Source organism: Alligator sinensis, unplaced genomic scaffold (genome assembly GCF_000455745.1).
Source record: "Alligator sinensis unplaced genomic scaffold, ASM45574v1 scaffold1660_1, whole genome shotgun sequence".
In the NCBI taxonomy this organism is placed as follows: Eukaryota; Metazoa; Chordata; order Crocodylia; family Alligatoridae; genus Alligator; species Alligator sinensis.
The window spans coordinates 343119-359530 of record NW_005843061.1 but is presented as its reverse complement, the minus strand read 5'-3'; the positions used below and the strand labels follow the sequence as shown (position 1 = coordinate 359530).

General features: G+C 60.5%; 3 protein-coding genes across 5 annotated transcripts in view; all 3 read left to right on the top strand.

Moving 5' to 3' along the window:
• Positions 1-4066, top strand: part of ABCF2 (ATP binding cassette subfamily F member 2) — an 8241-nt gene extending 4175 nt beyond the window's left edge. For 2 of the 3 annotated variants that reach the window (XM_025193516.1, XM_014526493.2), the window contains 4 exons: positions 175-237; positions 648-776; positions 2204-2407; positions 3442-4066. In XM_025193516.1, coding sequence (XP_025049301.1) covers positions 175-237; positions 648-776; positions 2204-2407; positions 3442-3579 — 534 coding nt within the window. In that variant the 3' untranslated portion in view covers positions 3580-4066. Of the gene's footprint in view, positions 1-174; positions 238-647; positions 777-2203; positions 2408-3100; positions 3303-3441 lie in introns of all 3 variants that reach the window. The other variant, XR_003092084.1, reaches the window with a different exon arrangement.
• Positions 4067-6735: 2669 nt separating this feature from the next.
• LOC102379984 (late histone H2B.L4-like) lies at positions 6736-7893 on the top strand. Its single transcript, XM_006037064.3, has 2 exons — positions 6736-6873; positions 7599-7893. Exons 1-2 carry the CDS (start codon positions 6754-6756, stop codon positions 7833-7835), a joined length of 357 nt encoding a protein of 118 aa, XP_006037126.1. The 5' UTR covers positions 6736-6753; the 3' UTR covers positions 7836-7893.
• Positions 7894-8992: 1099 nt separating this feature from the next.
• IQCA1L (IQ motif containing with AAA domain 1 like) overlaps positions 8993-16412 on the top strand; it is a 14810-nt gene continuing 7390 nt past the window's right edge. Inside the window, exon 1 of the mRNA XM_025193522.1 lies at positions 8993-9307. Within this exon, the coding sequence (XP_025049307.1) occupies positions 8993-9307 (315 nt within the window). The remainder of the gene's footprint in view (positions 9308-16412) is intronic.

Sequence of the window (16412 nt, the reverse complement as noted above, 5' to 3'; positions counted from 1 at the left end):
TGCTGACCGGCCCCTGGGCACTCCCCTTAGCCCAAGGTCTCTTGGTGGGTGATGACAGACCCCAGCCTGGTACCAACGGGGTTGCCCCCATTGCTGGGCAGAGGCAGGATCATGCCTGGGATGATGGGAGGCACTGGGCTGCCGCTCGAGTGTGATGTGCTCTGTCCCTTCCAGCTGCTCCCCACAGATGGGATGATTCGCAAGCACTCGCATGTGAAGATCGGCAGATACCACCAGGTAACCCCCGTGGGCTGGCAAGGTGCCGCCTCCTTTCCAGACCCCTCCCCATGCAGTGTGGTCTGACATGCAGGACAGGCTGCTGCTGCTGCTTGGACAGGCTCAGCCTTCCCCTGCTCCACACTTGGAGTCATGGTTAAGCACAGGGCGGGCTGAGCGCCCTGCTGCTCTGGGACTATGGAGCCTCCCTTCCCTTTTGGGTTGGAGACAAGGCTCTGTGCCAGGCACAGCAGGGGTGCACTGCTCCTGGCAGCCTCCAGTCTGCACTGCTAAGAGAGGCGGTGGTAGTTGGCGTCTTGTTCTGCCTGCCGCTGCCCAGCTGGTGTTTGCAGACATGATGTGTGAAGGGTGGGGCTGACTGCCCTGCCCTCCTACCTCCTGGGCTCATGCCTGTCCTCCTCTCTGCCCAGCACTTGCAAGAGCAGCTGGACCTGGACCTGTCTCCGCTGGAGTACATGATGAAGTGCTACCCAGAGATCAAGGAGAAGGAGGAGATGAGGAAAATCATCGGCAGATATGGGCTGACTGGGAAGCAGCAGGTGGGTGTGGGCTGAGGTCTCTGTGGAGTCTGCTTTGAGCACCTGGGGCTAGGGGAGCAGGGCTTTCCCCCATCTCAGGGGTCATCTGCCAACCAGCTCAGTGCTGTGCAGCCCATCACAATAGGGCACGCAGCCGGAGTTTCCCAGCCAAACACTGCAGCGTCCAGCCTGCCGAGGGCAGCTCAGAGCTGCCAGCATATGGAGCAGCCTTGTGCTGGGCTTCTGGTATCCAGGGATGGCAGCAGGACCCAGATCATGCTCAGTAGCTCCAAGCTGTGCCCCTGTGCTGGTGACCAGCACCGTGTGCAGTGGCTGAGGGGGAGACATCCTTTCTACTGGCCGGGGCTTTCTGGGATTCAGTGCTGTGGGCAGGTGGCCTCCATGGGGTTGTGTCTTCCCCGTGAGCCAGAGCAGTCTTCAGTCACATGGGACACAAGCTGTCTTGGGCTGATAGTTGTGAATGCGAGACCTCCATGGGGCTCCATCAGTGTGCTGGCTTCATGGGCACGGGGTTGGCTTTGCTAGGGTGTCCAGGGTGGTGCTGGCAGCTGGGGGAGCTAGTGTGCCTGTTCCCTGATGGAAATGCTGTGCTCTGTGGAGCGGGGCCAGACCAGGAGTGGGTGTGCCAAGATCCTGCCCTTGCAGTCCATGTCCTTGGTCCAGTCGGAGGATTTCTGGAGTGGTGCCTGATGGTGGGAGGGTGCAGCTCTGCTTCCTCTTCCTTGTGGGTCCTTTGAGGATCCTTCTTGGTCACCTGGCTGCTGCCTGATTTCCAGCCCATGCTCTGACCTAGGCTGATTGCATACCTTAGTACAGGTGGGGTCACTTAAGTTTGTTGTGTGTTGCTGCCAGGCTTGGAGAGGCAGTGGGGAGGTTCGGGCAAGGTGGAAGATGCTGTGGGGCATGGGCAGAGTGGGGCCAGGTCTTGGCATGGTGCCGCACTGGTCAGAGATGGGACCGGTAGCTCGGGTGGGAGCGTGAGTCACCCGGTTCATCTCGAGGGGGCAGCAGCGTAGCAACTTCAGCTCCCATGCATCAAAGCTGTAGGGGCCGTCACTGCACCCGTTTCTGGCCACATTGCTTTTGTGCTGGGTATTGCAGTTTAGGCTCAAAGGTTTCAGGTGAGCTTCCTGTGCCTAGAGAAACATTTTTTGCCCTGGACCTGGGGCAGATTTGGGGCTGAGAGTGGGAGGCGGTGCATGTTTGCTGACTTCAGTGAGTTCTGTGTCCCGTGGCACCTGCAGCACGGGCTTGGTCTGGGAGTGCCACAGAAATCCAGGGCCCTCTGCTGAGGTGGGGGGGAGGGGGGCCTGCTCCAGGCATGGGCCCCGCACGGTCTTCTTCCTGCCACGGGACGGGCTTCCCTGGGAGTCGCAGGCCCCACATGCCATGGTGTGTTCTGACCATGTTGTCCCCCCCCCCGGCAGGTGAGCCCCATCCGCAACCTCTCAGATGGACAGAAGTGCCGTGTCTGCTTCGCCTGGCTGGCCTGGCAGAACCCGCACATGCTCTTCCTGGACGAGCCCACCAACCACCTGGACATTGAGACCATCGACGCGCTGGCCGACGCCATCAATGAGTTCGAGGGAGGGATGATGCTCGTTAGTCATGACTTCAGGCTCATTCAGCAGGTGAGGGCAGGGGAGGTGATAAGCTCCATGAGTGGAGGGGATCCAGCAATCCTGTGCCAGCGAGGCCAGCAGTGATGAGCTGGGCACAGGCGTCTCTGCTAGAGGTGGGGACTATTCAGTGACTCTCCCGTGGAACAACCCCTTTAAGGCAGATTCTGGCAGCCGCACCTAACCGAAGTGGGATGTACTTGCTGAGGCAATAGACATGCTTGAAGAGCAGTAGCCCCTCATAGAGGTGCAGAGCAGATATTTCCTCCGTCTCTGATTACTCTGCTAATGTGTTTCAGCACCTTTCTTATTTCCCAGTTGAGAAGCCAGTGGGGCTCTGCGTAGTCAGGAAAGCTTGACCTCCCTTTCCAGCTTGTAACTGAAAGATCAGCCTGAAGGATGGGACTTTCTGGTTCTCATGTCTTAAAGGACGTTTCAAATACAACCCCTGGGAAAGATTTTTCCCTGTGTCCCCCGTGTCTGAAGCGGGCGTTATCTAAGTTTGCAGCCTGCAGATTTGGGGCGTTCAGTTGAATTCCAATTTCCAGCCAAATCATTCGACCCAGAACCCAAGTAGAAGTGAATGGGTCTAGTCAAGTGCCCCATTTACCATCTGAACGCTGTGCTGCATGACTGTGCGTGGAAACAGCATTCATGTTAAATTTGGCACTTACTGTATCTGCAACATGGTTTCCTGGTTCTCAGCCAATGGGAGCCAGCCTTTCTTTTAGGAAAATGAGTTCAAGTCCAGGCTTCCCGCCTGCTGCTTGAGGTCACTGTAAACCGCTCTGCCCTGCCCATGCAGAGCAGGTGATCCCAATGGTTCCGGTTCCCCATGGAAGTGGCGGTGAGGAAGGACTGCCCCAAGCGCCCTGGCCGACCTTCGCTTCCGGGAATGCTCTGCGCTGTCAGTGAACGGCTGGTGGCAGCAAACCTTGCCGCCTCTGGGAGATGAGGGAGCCAGGGCTGTGGGCGGGGGTGAGGGGAAGAACCCCGTGTGCCTGGTGCTGAGCTGAGCTGCACTGAGCCCTGCCTTGTGCTTTCAGGTTGCCCAGGAGATCTGGGTCTGTGAGAAGCAGACAATCACGAAGTGGCAGGGCGACATCCTGGCCTACAAGGAACATCTCAAGTCCAAGCTGGTGGACGAAGATCCCCAGCTCACCAAAAAGACCCACAATGTGTGAGCGCAGGAGCGGTCAGTCGGCCGGCGGGTGTTCTCCAGGGAGACTGACAATGGCCAGCCTGACCATCCCCCTGCCGCCTGGAATCGGACTCTGCTGCTATCTCTGTGGCTGTGTTCTAGCATTGCTGCAATATCGCTTCCCTCTGCTCTCCCTGCACCTCCGCATCTGGACAGGACCCTCCTCTTCTGCTCTGGCTGCACTCGGGCAACTGCTCCCATCTGGACAATGTCCCCTCTAGCCCCAGACCCTGGAGCCACACTGACAGCGGGCGGCAGGGTGCCCCGACTGCAGCCAGGGGGGAATGGAGATCCCAGCTCACCTCCTGCCCCAACTTCTGCTTCAGTTTAGAAACTTTGACTTCAGACTCCTCTGGCCTTGGTTTGGTTTTAACTATTATTTAACAGTGTCATTATCAGATCTGCTGAGAATCTATCAGTCAATAAAGAGGGAAGAACAGTCTCTTTTTTTCCTCGTTCCCAGAATGGCACCAGTTGTAGGCGTGTGCAGCTTCGTACTGCCTCGTGGCTGAGCAAAGCGTGTGGCTGAGCACCCCCTCCCAGAGATGCAGCACTGCCAGGCTCCACCACACACAAGCAGCGAGTGACAAGCTCTGGGACGGGCCGTGCATCGGCTGTGCTGTGCACTTACCCCACTCACCATGGGGCAGGAGCAAGAGCTGGCAAGGAGATGGGTACCAGAGAAGAGCTGACCTGGAGCAAGTCTCTGCTTCTGCCTTTGTGCTGTACTTGGCCTGGGCAGCAGCAGGTGCCCTTGTTGCGGTGCTGTGGGTCTCCAAGGCTCTGAGGTGGTGAAGGGGTGTGGGCAGGCACCGAGCTACAGGGACACAGACCTGGGCAGTACTAGAGCTCTGCTCACCAGGGCACAGGCGCTGCAGGTATCTCTGGGCAGCCCTGCAGTTGCCTCACTAGTTGCACACACAGCGCAGGGGCCACGGGAGGTGGGGAAGGAGGGAGCCTCGGCTGCAGGAAGGTGGTGAAATAAAGCATGGATGTGAAACGGAAGCTGGCTCCAGCCCTGCTCCTGTGTGGCACCGTCCTGTGCCCCCTTCTCCCCCCACCTCCTTGGGCCCAGCCCCAGGTGCCCGTTTTTCAGCATGTTGAGACCCAAAGCTGGGCAGTTCTTCCCTGTGGGATTGACTTGTCCAGGATCTCCTTGGTCTCACTTTCCAGCAGGGTTTAGGGTGGAGCTGGTGCTCCTGGCCCTGGTGTGTGACGACTTCCAAACGGGCGCCTGCCTGTTGCGGGATGTTCCTTCTCGCAGCCCGGCAAACGCGTGCTTGTCGAAAGCGGAGTGAGACCCTAGGCCGTGCCCTCTTGGGAGGCAGCTGCACCTGAGCTGTAGCACAGGGAGCAAGGCAGGAAGCTCGTAACCATAAAAGAGCTGCCCCAGAGGCAGCTGGTGCCCATCCAGACTGGTCCTGGACCTCGCTCCTACCGGAGAGAAGCGTCTGGTACAGTCAGCAGCTCACTTGGAGCTAGGTTAAACCGCATTACCTGCTCGTGGGGTTTCGCTGCCCAGTGAAGCGGGTCCCTGGAGGTTTCTACTCGGGCCCGTGCCCTGAGCCAGAGCCCAGAGCCATCGCTGCTGGCAAAATGCACTGCGGGCACAGCCCTATGGGGTGATAAATCCAGTCTGCTGTATGGTGCGTGCGCCACGTGTGAGAAACATGCTTTGGTGCAGTTGGCAGGCAGCGGTAGGCACCCAGGAAGAAGCTGGTCCCAAGTCCTGTGGGGAGGGGACTATAACCTAGTCCAAAGGGGGTGGGGCGGGGGCCACGGGGCTTCCTAGCAGAAACCAGTGGCCCCAAGCTGGACCACGGGCCATTGCAGTCTGGATGCAACGGCAGAGCAAAGCAACAGCCTATGCGATGTCCCTGGGGCTGGCCCCTGTGTCCCGCTCTGGCAGCAGCTCCTCGAACCGCACATGGCACCGGAGGGGTGAGGGCAATGCCTGCGGTCCCACCCTCACATCCAGGGGTATCTCGCCACCGGAGCAGCCCACTGAGGGACTCCCGTCACCCCCTCGCACAGCCGCTTGCACACGCTGAAGGGAGCCGGGGGCATCTCCCGCAAGCCCGTGTTCGGCTAGAAGCAAGGGCAGAGCACGGGGCCCCGAGCGTCACAACGCCTCCTGGCCAGGGACCGCGAGCAGAGCCGGTCTTGGGGACGAGGCGTGCGGCCAGGCCAGTGACGCCCCAGGGAGGAAAGCAGCGTGCGCCTAGTGGGGGGGTTAACGAGGTTATGCTTGCAGCAGAGTTCAGTTGTGGCCTCGACCCCGACATGGCCCTGACCCTACTTCTATGATTCTATGACGCAGGGGTCCGAGCGCCAAAGCCGTGACCAGCCCCTGCTCCCCCCACCGAAGCTCTGGGGAGACTCAGCGTCCTGCCAGGAGCCGAGGGTATGCGTGTCCAGCTGGGGCAGGACTCTGCCCTGCAGCACAGGCTGCTGGCACAGATCACCCCTGTTCAGCACTCCAGAGACACGCGTGCACATACACGCACACCACACATGCACACATGCTCCCACCAGGCAAAGGAAAACAGGCAGCACCCTTGCACCAGACGTGCAGCCAAGCACCAAGGCACCTTGCACCCGCTCGGAGCAGGGATGGGGCCGGTGCATGTGGCACGTGCTCATGTCCCCAGGGAGCTGGGGCCTGGGGCCATGCCCAGGAGAGGGGCCAGGAGCACATTCCTCCCCACAACCCATCCGCAGCGGGTAGGACGCCTGGAGCCGGCTCATGTGCCACGAGGGGTGTGAGCCCAGCCCCTGGTCCCTGCTCTGGAGTGGGGAGGCTGCAGCACGGCGCGGTTTGCACCGCTCCATGGCGTGGGGCCGTGATACGGGACAGGCTCCTGCAGTGTCCCGGTCCCACAAACATCCCTGGCACCTCCCTTGTGCTTCGCCACCTCCCCGCAGAGCAGGGAGCAGGCACCAGCCCCTTGGGCCCTGGCCCTGTCACAGGCTGCGCCCATTCCCCAGCTCTGGTCTTGCTGAGCCAGGAATCAGGGGTAGGAGCCACACCTGGGGCCTCCCCTGGCTCAGTGTGCTCACCTGTGGCCGGGGCTGCCCTGGCTACATAACCACCCGCAGGTGAGGCCCTGCCTGCCTAGGCCCTTGCTTAGTCCAGGGCAGAGCGCCAGAGGAGAGGATGAGCTTGGAGGCTGGGAAGAAGCGGGGCCGCCCCACGGTCTCTGGAGACAAGAAAGCCAAGCGGAAGCTGAAGAGGAAGGAGACCTACTCGGTTTACATCTACAAGGTGCTGAAGCAGGTGAGCAAGGGGCCCCTGGCTGTTGGGGTTGCAACCCCCTTGCTGCTCCGTCTGTGCCCCTGGGGGCTGTGGGAGCTGGGCCCTGGGGAGGGGGCTGTAGGAGTCCCCTTGGGGGCAGGAGCACAGCACAAGGGGCTGTGGGGAGCAGGCAGCTCTGCCCCGCTGCCCGTTCCCACCCCTGCCAGCCCAGTGCCTGGACCTCCGCCGGGCAGGTAGCCTGGGCTGCAAGCGGCAATGCTCAGAGGCCAGGGTGTGGGCTGGCTTGCTGACCCCATGTCTCTGGGTCCTGGCCCTGAGCAAGGGCTAAGCCCCTGGGTGGGGTCCAGCTGCTCCTGTCCCTCCACTCTCCCTGCCACCACACAGTACTTGGAGGCTGGGGCACTGGTGCAGGGCCCTGACCCTGCGCTTGCAGGCGTGTGAGGCGTGCAGTGATGCTGCTTGGCCCCTGGGCAGGGGGAGCTGCCCTCTGCAACCCTGGGATCTCTGCCTGCTGCATCCCCAAGCAAAGGGGCAGCACCTGGCCAGTGCCCAGGGCATGGGTTGGGCCCAGCTCCCCCCTGCAGCACGGGGTGTGGGTATGTGGGCCATGCATTGCTGGGGACCCAGGTCATGCCAGGGGCAAGGACCGAGCCCTTCTGTGAGTCTAGGTGGGGAGCTGCAAGGAGGGCAAGGCAGGGGCTGGGGTGGAGCAGGATCCCTCACGCCTCTTGCCCCCTGCCCGGCAGGTGCACCCGGACACGGGGATCTCCTCGAAGGCCATGAGCATCATGAACTCCTTCGTGAACGATGTGTTCGAGCGCATCGCCAGCGAGGCGGCGCGCCTGGCGCAGTACAACAAGCGCACCACCATCACCAGCCGCGAGGTGCAGACGGCCGTGCGCCTGCTGCTGCCCGGAGAGCTGGCCAAGCACGCCGTCTCCGAGGGCACCAAGGCCGTCACCAAGTACACCAGCAGCAAGTGACCGCTGCGCCCTAATAAACCGCACCGCTGCCCCCGCACCACTGCGTCCTGTCTGGGGGGGGTGGGCTGCGCCCTCTGCAGACCCCTGCGACCTCACTGGGGCCCCCCCCAGGGGCCCTGATGTCACAGGGGGGGCATTGTGTGGTCCTTGGTCTCCATGGGAATGGGCTCCGGGGTGTTTCCCGTGGTGGCGGGGCGGCGTGTGCTGGGGTGGCAGGAGCCATGTCCAACCGGTGAGACGGAGGATGAAACTGGTGCTGTTGGGACGTGAGGAGGGGAGGGTGCCACAGGCAGCCTGGGGCTGAGGCAGGGCACTGGTGGTGGGGCATGTGCGAGATGCCCTGGGCGTGAGGCTGTGGCTGGGGGGGGGCTGTCCCCTTCCTTATGCTGGGGGGCCCCCGAGTCGCAGCAGCCCTGCCGCGTGCTCTCCTGTGCAGCCCGGCCCCCGCTATGGCCATGGCTGCAGGTGGCCGAGACGCGGTCTGGGCTCGGGTGCGGGTTCCCGGCTGCCACTGGCAAGCTGCTCTGGCCCGCGGAAGGGTCTGCCCACGGGAGCAGAGCAGGTGGAGCCCAGCCTGGGGGGGCTGGCTCCTGCCCCCCCGCGTGGGGGCGGCTGTCACGGCTGTGCTGGAGGGGCACCTCGGGCTGAGGTGGGAGCCCAGGTGCCCTGCCCGTTCGAGGTGGGGCGGGCAGGGGACCCGTGGACATGGGGTGGCCCTGGGCAGAGGGCTGCAGCATCCTGCACCCTCCTCCTCTGTCTCCGGGGTAGGGGCAGGACGCTGGGGAGCATCGGGCTGAGATCCGGCACAGGGAAGCCTAGGAGCGATGTTGCTGCTGGGCCCGTGGGAGTGAGGTGCCTGCAAGGTTCCCCAGAGCCACTTCTATCCCCAGGGCCACGTGCTTGCAGCATCCTGCAGGGCTGAAGCCTGGGGCAGGTGAGGGGGCTGAACCTGCTGTGGGGGGACGTGAGAGACCGCACCTGTGCACAGGTGTTAGCCCCAGGTGTGGTCAGCGTGAGCTCTGAGCTGCCTGCTCCGCTCCGCGCAGCACGGAGGATACCAGTCCTGGCCCCTCCGGCCCATGTCCCGGGGGTCTCTGCACCCACTTCCCTCCCCATGCTGACAAGCTTCCGCCGCTCCCCGCAGCACCTACGGGAGGATGTGGCTGGAGTCGCAGGTGGCCCTGAAGGAGCTGCTGGCCCAGGAGCTGCCAGCCACACCGCCGCGGCCCGAGCGAGACCGGGCCGCGTTCTCCCAGGGGCTGGCCACCCTGTTCCTGCGCTACGTGCAGGTCGTGCGGCGCCTGGAGACCTGCCACGACCAGATGCTGCAGCCGCAGAAGCGCCGCATGCTGCGCCGTGTGCTGGACGGGGCCCTGGGCCGCGTGCTGGAGCTGAAGGAGGCGCTGGTGCAGCTGGACCGCTCCGAGTACCACTTCATGGACCACGTGCTGCAGGACCTCAAGCTCACCCCGGTGAGGGCCTGGGGCTCAGATCCAGCATCCTGGAGGGGGCTGGGGAGGGGGAGTGGGGCCGGACTGAGGGCCTAATGCAGCTGGGAGGTGCTGGTCTGATGTCGGGAAGGGGGGACGGTGCTGGTGCACTGCACCCGGGAAGGAGCAGGGAGTGCTGTTGGGATCCTGTGTTGGGGTAGTTTCATAGTTTTAGGGTCGGAAGGGACCTAATAGATCTTCTAGCCCGACCCCCCGCCAGGGCGGGAGAACAACCCAAAAAAAAAACAGGGGCCAGCACCACCTCCCTTGGAAGTTGGTTCCAGCTCCTAGCCGCCCTAACTGTGAAGTAGTTTTTTCGGATGTCCAATCTGTACCTCCTCTCCATCAACTTGTGCCCATTACTCCTTGTTATGCCAGCGGGGGCTAGGGGAAACAGCGTCTCCCCCAAACCCTTCTGGTTCCCCCTAGTGAGTTTATAGACGGTCACCAGGTCCCCCCTCAGCCTTCTCTTGTGGAGGCTGAATAGGTTCAGGTCCCGCAGTCTCTCACTGTAGGGTCTGCCCTGTTGTCCCCGGATCATGCGGGTGGCCCTCCTCTGGACCCTCTCCATGTTGTCCACATCCCTCCTGAAATGGGGCGCACAGAACTGGACACAATACTCCAGCTGCGGCCTGACCAGCGTCGCATAGAGGGGGAGGATCACCTCCCTGGCTCTACTCGAGATGCACCTGTGGATGCACGACAAGGTCCGGTTAGCCCTGCCAACCATGACCTCGCATTGTCGGCCCATGTTCATCTTGGAGTCAATAATGACACCAAGATCCCTTTCCGCCTCCGTGCTCTCAAGTAGGGAGCTCCCCATCTTATAAGTGTGCTGCTGGTTCCTTCTACCCAAGTGCAGCACCCTGCACTTGTCCGTATTGAAACACATCCTGTTCCTGTTTGCCCACCCCTGTAACCTATCCAGATCCTTCTGCAATCTCTCTCTCCCTGCTAGCGTGCTCACCTCCCCCCAAATTTTGGTGTCATCAGCGAATTTAAACAGGTTGCTCTCCACCCCAACATCAAGATCGCTGATGAAGAAATTGAACAGCGCAGGGCCCAGGACCGAGCCCTGGGGGACTCCACTACCCACCTCCCCCCAAGTCGAATATGATCCATCCACCACCACCCTCTGAGTGCGACCCTTCAGCCAATCTGCAATCCATCTGATTGCAGGATTGTAGATGCTGCTGCAGGAACTGCCCTTCCAGTTGAGCAGGGCCTGGACAGATGCTGCCCTGGGCAGGACTGGGGGGTGCTCTGTGCTGGGCGGCTCGTGCTCAGACATGGCAAGGAATGAGCAAGGGGCGGAAACCCTCCCAGCTGCTGCTGGCGCTAGGCTGGCTCCCAGCCACCACCCAAAGGCACTAGCAGTTCTGGGCATGGCCAATGCCTGGGGCGGCCTCTCCCGTGGCTGGAGCACCAAGACCGCAGGCTGTCCCTCCATGGGGAGGACACGGGCACTAAAGGGCTGGGGGTGCGGTGCTGCAGGTGCTGTGCACGGTTCCTGAGCACTGCCAAGCTGGGAGCCCTGGGCATGGACATATGGATCCAGCCCCAGCTGCTGGGGTTGGTCCAACCAGGGAACAGGACAAGCTGCTCCTGAAATGTGTCTGGCATCTGCAAAGAGACCCTGCTGCGAGGGGCTGCACGCTACAGGTCGGAGGCCACCAGCAGTCCCTTGCCAGGTGGAAATGGAGGCTCATAAGGGGAATCACAGAAAATGAAGGTTGGGAGGGACCTCAGGAGCTCGTATCCTAATCCAACCCCCTGCTCCAAGTACGACCAGCCCCAACTACATCCTTCCAGCCAAGGCTTTGTCTACCTGGATCTTAAACTTCCACAGATGGGGAGTCCACCACCACTCTGGGTAACCTGTCCCAGTGTTTTACTATCCTGCTAGTGACGGAATTTTTCCGAATATCCAACCTTCACCTCCCTTGCTGCAGCTTGAGCCCGTTGCTCCTTGTCCTGCCATCTGCCCCCACTGAGACCAGCCCAGCTCCATCCTCTTTGCAGCCCCCCTGCAGGGAGGTGAAGGCTGCTATTCAACCCCCCTTGGTCTTCTCTGCTGCAGACTCAATCAGCCCAGGTCCTTTGGCCTCTCCTCACCAGTCATGTCACCCTCTGCTAGCCTCTCTCCAACTTCCCTATCTCCTTTCTGTAGTGGGGGGGGCTCACAGCTGGACACTGGACTCCAGATGTGGCCTCCCCAGTACTGAACAGAGGGGAATAATCACTTCTCTGGACCTACTGGCAATGCTCCTCCCAATGCAGCCCATGGAGCCCTTCTTGGCAACACGGGTGCACTGCTGGCTCATTCAGCAAATTGTCCCCTGTTGCCCCCGGGTCCATTCCTGCAGAGCTGCTGCCCAGCCCGTCGCCCCCCGCCTGCACCGGTGCAGGGGATCGCTCCTCCTCAGTGCAGGACTTTGTGCTTGTCCTTGTTGAACTTCAGGAGATTCCTTTTGCCCCAATCCTCCGATGTGCCAGTCGCTCTGAATCCCTGTCCTACGCTTCAGTGTGTCCACTGCTCCCCCCAGCTTGGTGTCCTTGCAGACTTGCTGAGGGTGCGCTGCATCCCATCTTTTAGGCTGTGGGTGAAGACATTGAACCAAGCCAGCCCCAGGACCGAGCCGTGGGGCACCGCACTTGATACCAGCTACCAACTAGTTATTGAGCCACTGATTACTGCTCTGAGCCCGATGCACCGGTCAGTTTTTTGTCCACTTTACAGTCCATTCATTTAGCTCGTACTGCCTTAGCTTGCCTGTGACAACATTGTGGGAGACCCGTCTCAAAAACTTTGCTAAAATCAAGGTGTGCCACATCACCAGTCTCCCCCCAGCCAGAGCCAGTCTCCTTGTCACAGAAAGCAATCCGGTTGGTCAGGTATGACTTGCCCCTGGTGCATCCATGCTGATTGCTCCTAATCACCTTGGCTGCTCACCTCCTCCTCGAACTGTGCTGCCCGGCGCAGCAGTCTGGGAGCTGACCTTGCCTGTGAAGACTGAGGTGAGAAAAGCATTGAGTGCTTCAGCCTTTTCTGCATCCTCTGTCACTAAGTTACATCCCCCTTGAATCAAATCCTGCCTTCCTGCACCCATTGCTCTTTCTGTTTGGTATTTGCAGAGACCTGGGCTGGCACACTTGGCAGGCTCTTGCAGGAGGACAGCAAAGCCCTGTTTCTAGCTTGCTGAGACCTGAGGTGGGGTGGGGCTTAATAAGTAGTAGGGAGGAGCACCTGCATTCATCAGGTCAAGCTGACTTGCTACCAAGTCTTCTACAAGAGTGGGCCCAGGAGCTTGGCAAGCAGATGCTTCTTAATAAACCCTAATATACGGGTGCAGTGAGCTGGGTAAATGCAAGCCAGGGACCCTGATGTCAGCCCTGTGGAGAAGCACGGAGGCATTGATAAATCCTTTTGTTCCTGCATTATATGGATTGATATTAACTGTATTCCTATCAATGTGGCTTTATGGGAAATGGGTCCTGACTGTAGTTTCGGTCTCCTGAGCTGCCCCAGGGGTGCTGGACCTAACCGGCACTGCAAGCTGAGTGTCATCAACCTCTTAATTGGGTTAAGGATTTGCTTATGGAGAGGTCCCAAGCAGCAGCTGTCAACTGGGGATCCCCCTTCGGTACAGGTGTTTCTTCTGCAGCTGCCGGGGCCAGGGCTGGGCCTTTCCAGTGGTCACCAATGGCCTGGGGGCAGGGAGGTGATTACTGCTGGTTTCAAATGAATGAAGGATGACCTGGAAGAGCAGAGCAAGAACTCGCAGCAAGGCAGGGCACAGGGGTGGGCACCTGTATCCAGGACAGCAGCAGTCCCGACTGCAGCTGGACCCTGTGGCGCAGCAGAAGCGTGGCCCTGACACCTCGCTGTGCATGGTGCTGGTGCAGCTGGCATGGGGTGCACAGGCTGTGCTGGGCTGCAGGGAAGGGCCTTGTCCTCAGGGAAGGGGCTCGAGGATGCAGCAGCAGCTCCCCTTCCCCTCAGCAGAGCCTTGCTGGCTGTAGCCCAGCTGGGGAGAAGTCTCCCAGCAGGAGCCCAAGGTCACGGGCTCATGCTTCAGGTGCTAAAGCCAGGTCTGGGGAGGGGGCAGCAGCCTCAGTGTTCACCCCAGCACCTTCCCAAGCCCTGGCCAGTTGAAGGGCAATCCCTGGAAGTGGCCTGCAGCTGGGGCAGCACCGACTTGGGGCCGTGGGGGCAACTTCCTGGGAGACGCTGTAGCTGAGCCCAAACCGGGTGCAGGGTCATGGGCTGCACTGCCCAGCTGTGATACCATCTGGGGGCAGCTGCATCCGGCCTTGGGGCAGCGGGGACAGGGCTGGGGTCACGAGTGGATAGAAAACTGGCTAGAGCATTGGGCTCAGACTAGTGATCAAGGGCTCAATGTCTAGATGGCAGCTGGTATCAAGTGGAGTGCACCAGAGGTCAGTCCTGGGGCTGGTTTGGTTCAATGTCTTCATCAGCAGCTTGGAAGATGGGATGCAGCGCACCCTCAGCAAGTCTTCAGATGACACCAAACTGGGGGGAGTAGTAGATACGCTGGAGGGTAGAGCTAGGATTCGGAGGGACCTGGATAAATTGGAGGACTGGGCCAAAAGAAATCTCATGAGGTTCAACAAGGACAAGTGCAGAGTCCTGCACTGAGGAGGAGCGATCCCCTGCACCGGTGTGGGCAGGGGCCGATGGGCTGCGCAGCAGCTCTGCAGAAAAGGACCGGGGGGGACAGGGGGCAAGAAGCTGAACAGGAGCCAGCAGCGTGCCCTTGTGCCAGGAAGGCGACCGGCAGCCTGGGTGCATTGGTAGGAGCGGTGCTGGCAGAATGAGGGCAGTGATTCTTCCCTCTGTTCAGCACTGGGGAGGCCACATCTGGAGTACTGTGTCCAGGTTTGGACACTGCACTTCAAGAAAAATGTAGAAAGAGTCCAGCAGAATGCAACAAAAAAGGACCAGAAACCTGGAAACTGTGAGTTATGAGGATAGGCTGAAACAACTGCGCTTATTTAGTCAGAGAAGACTGGGGACTGATAACAGCCTTCAAATACCTGAAGGGTGGTTATAAAGAGGATGGTCATAGGCTAGTCTCTGTGGCTACAGAGGACAAGGAACAATGGGTTAAATTGCAACAAGGGAAATTTAGATTGGATATTAGGAAGTTTCTCATTATTAGGGTAGTTAAACACTGGAACAAGTTATCAAAGACAGAGTGTGGATTCTCCATCCTAGGAAATTTTAAGAGCAGCTTAGACTTCTCTAGCGTGGTTTAGTCAGAGATGATCCTGCCTTGAGAGCAAGGGGCTGCAGTAGATGACCTCCTGAGGTCACTACATTTCTATGATTCTAAGCAAGGTGAAAAGCAAGTAAAGAGTTAGGCTAATAGAAATAATAGCTTTTATTCTGTAGGGCTGTACAGTTTCCTCTGGAGGCAGGGCACTCTTGCAGCATGCGGTGATGAGGAGAGAGCCCGGTTCAGATTCACCTGGATGACCGCATGGAGAATGGCTCCTTTCTTCCTGGCCCAGGCCTTTCAATAACCTCTCTGACCTCAGCCGCCCCGTCCAATCGAAGCTGCCAGTGCTGGCCACTAGCCAACGAATTTAAAAAAGCATCACTGGCTACCTGGGCTTTCCCCCCTGCCCAGGTGACCAAAGCATCCGCCTCCCAGGCACCAGGCACCGTCATGCAGACAAGGTGGGAGATCCCCGCCCTGAGGGATTCAACAGCAGCCTCTCAGGCTGGCAGAGACAGGTCTCTGGAGAGGGGCACCGACGGTGGCATTTCTGCCACAAGGAGAGGCCGAGGGACCTGGGCTGATTTAGTCTGCAGAAGACAAGACCAAGAGAGATTGACTAGCAGCCTTCACCTCCCTGCCGGGGGCTGGAAAGAGGATGGAGCTGGGCTGCTCTCAGTGGGGCAGATGGCAGGACAAGGAGCAATGGGCTCAAGTTGCAGCAAAGGAGGTGGAGGTTGGATATTAGGAAAAATTCTGTCGCTAGCAGGATAGTAAAACACTGGGACAGGTTACCCAGAGAGGTTATGGACTCTCCATCCTTGGAAGTTTAAGACCTGGTGAAACAAAGCCTTGGCTGGGAGGATGTAGTTGGGGCTGGTCCTGCTTGGAGCAGGGGTTGGATGAGATGTGACCGCCCAAGGTCCTTTCCAACCCTCGTTTTCTATGATTCCCCTTATGAGCCTCCATTTCCACCTGGCAAGGGGCTGCTGGTGGCCTCCGACCTGCAGCGTGCAGCCCCTCGCAGCAGGGTCTCTTTGCCCGTGCCAGACGCAGGCTTAGGGATGCTGCCTCTGCCCCGGGGCAGGGGTCGGTTGGAGTGGGCCAGAGCAGGGAAGGGTGTTGCTGGGCTGGGGGGTGCTGAGGAGAGGCCTCCAGCTTGGTGCGTGGTCTGGTCTGTAGTGTCCCCTCTCTCTGCCCCTGCCCTGAATCGTGGTTCCCTTGGCAAGGATGGAGCAGGATGAGGGCTGATCCTGCAAGGTGGGGGCGTTGGGGTTCCCCACGGGGCCGGGAGGAGCTGTACGTCGGGGCAGGGGGTCCGGGTGCGGGGGCATCAGCAAGACCCTGCGCACCGGAGCTGCTCCCTCGTGCACAGTGGGGTGCCTGGGGCAGCGGCAGTCGCCGGAGCCCCTGAAGCATCCCGCACTGATGGAGAAACCCAGGGGCCGGGGGCTGCCCCCATCGTGCCCAGGGCAGCCGGGCTGGGGCCTTCCTGACGGGGCGGTGGAGACTCGCAGACTTGAACCTGCTCCTTCCCGCCACGCGCAGGAAGATGGGAAACGGAGTCATCCTGCAGCTCTTTAAATTTCCACTGTGGACGGAGGAGGGGGCCGCGGTGGGCGCAGCTGAAAGTCCGTCTGCACCTAGCACGTGTCCCTGTGCTGGGGCTCGGAGGTGGCGTCAGCCGGCTGGGGCATGGCTTGGCGTGGCTGCGGGTACCGCGTGGGGAGCGGGGCCCGGGCTGTGGGGTGCAGGGGCCTGGGGCCCGGGCGCGTGCAGGCCGGGTCCGGGCTGGTGCCGCGGCTGAGCCCCGGCGCTGCCCGCACGCAGGCTGACGTGGGGGG

Excerpts from the sequence above, each read along its gene's own strand:
- LOC102379984 (XM_006037064.3), top strand. The coding sequence starts at position 6,754 with ATGAGCTTGGAGGCTGGGAAGAAGCGGGGCCGCCCCACGGTCTCTGGA. Across the intron at positions 6,874-7,598 it reads TCTACAAGGTGCTGAAGCAG|GTGCACCCGGACACGGGGAT; the intron begins GTGAGCAAGGGG and ends CCTGCCCGGCAG.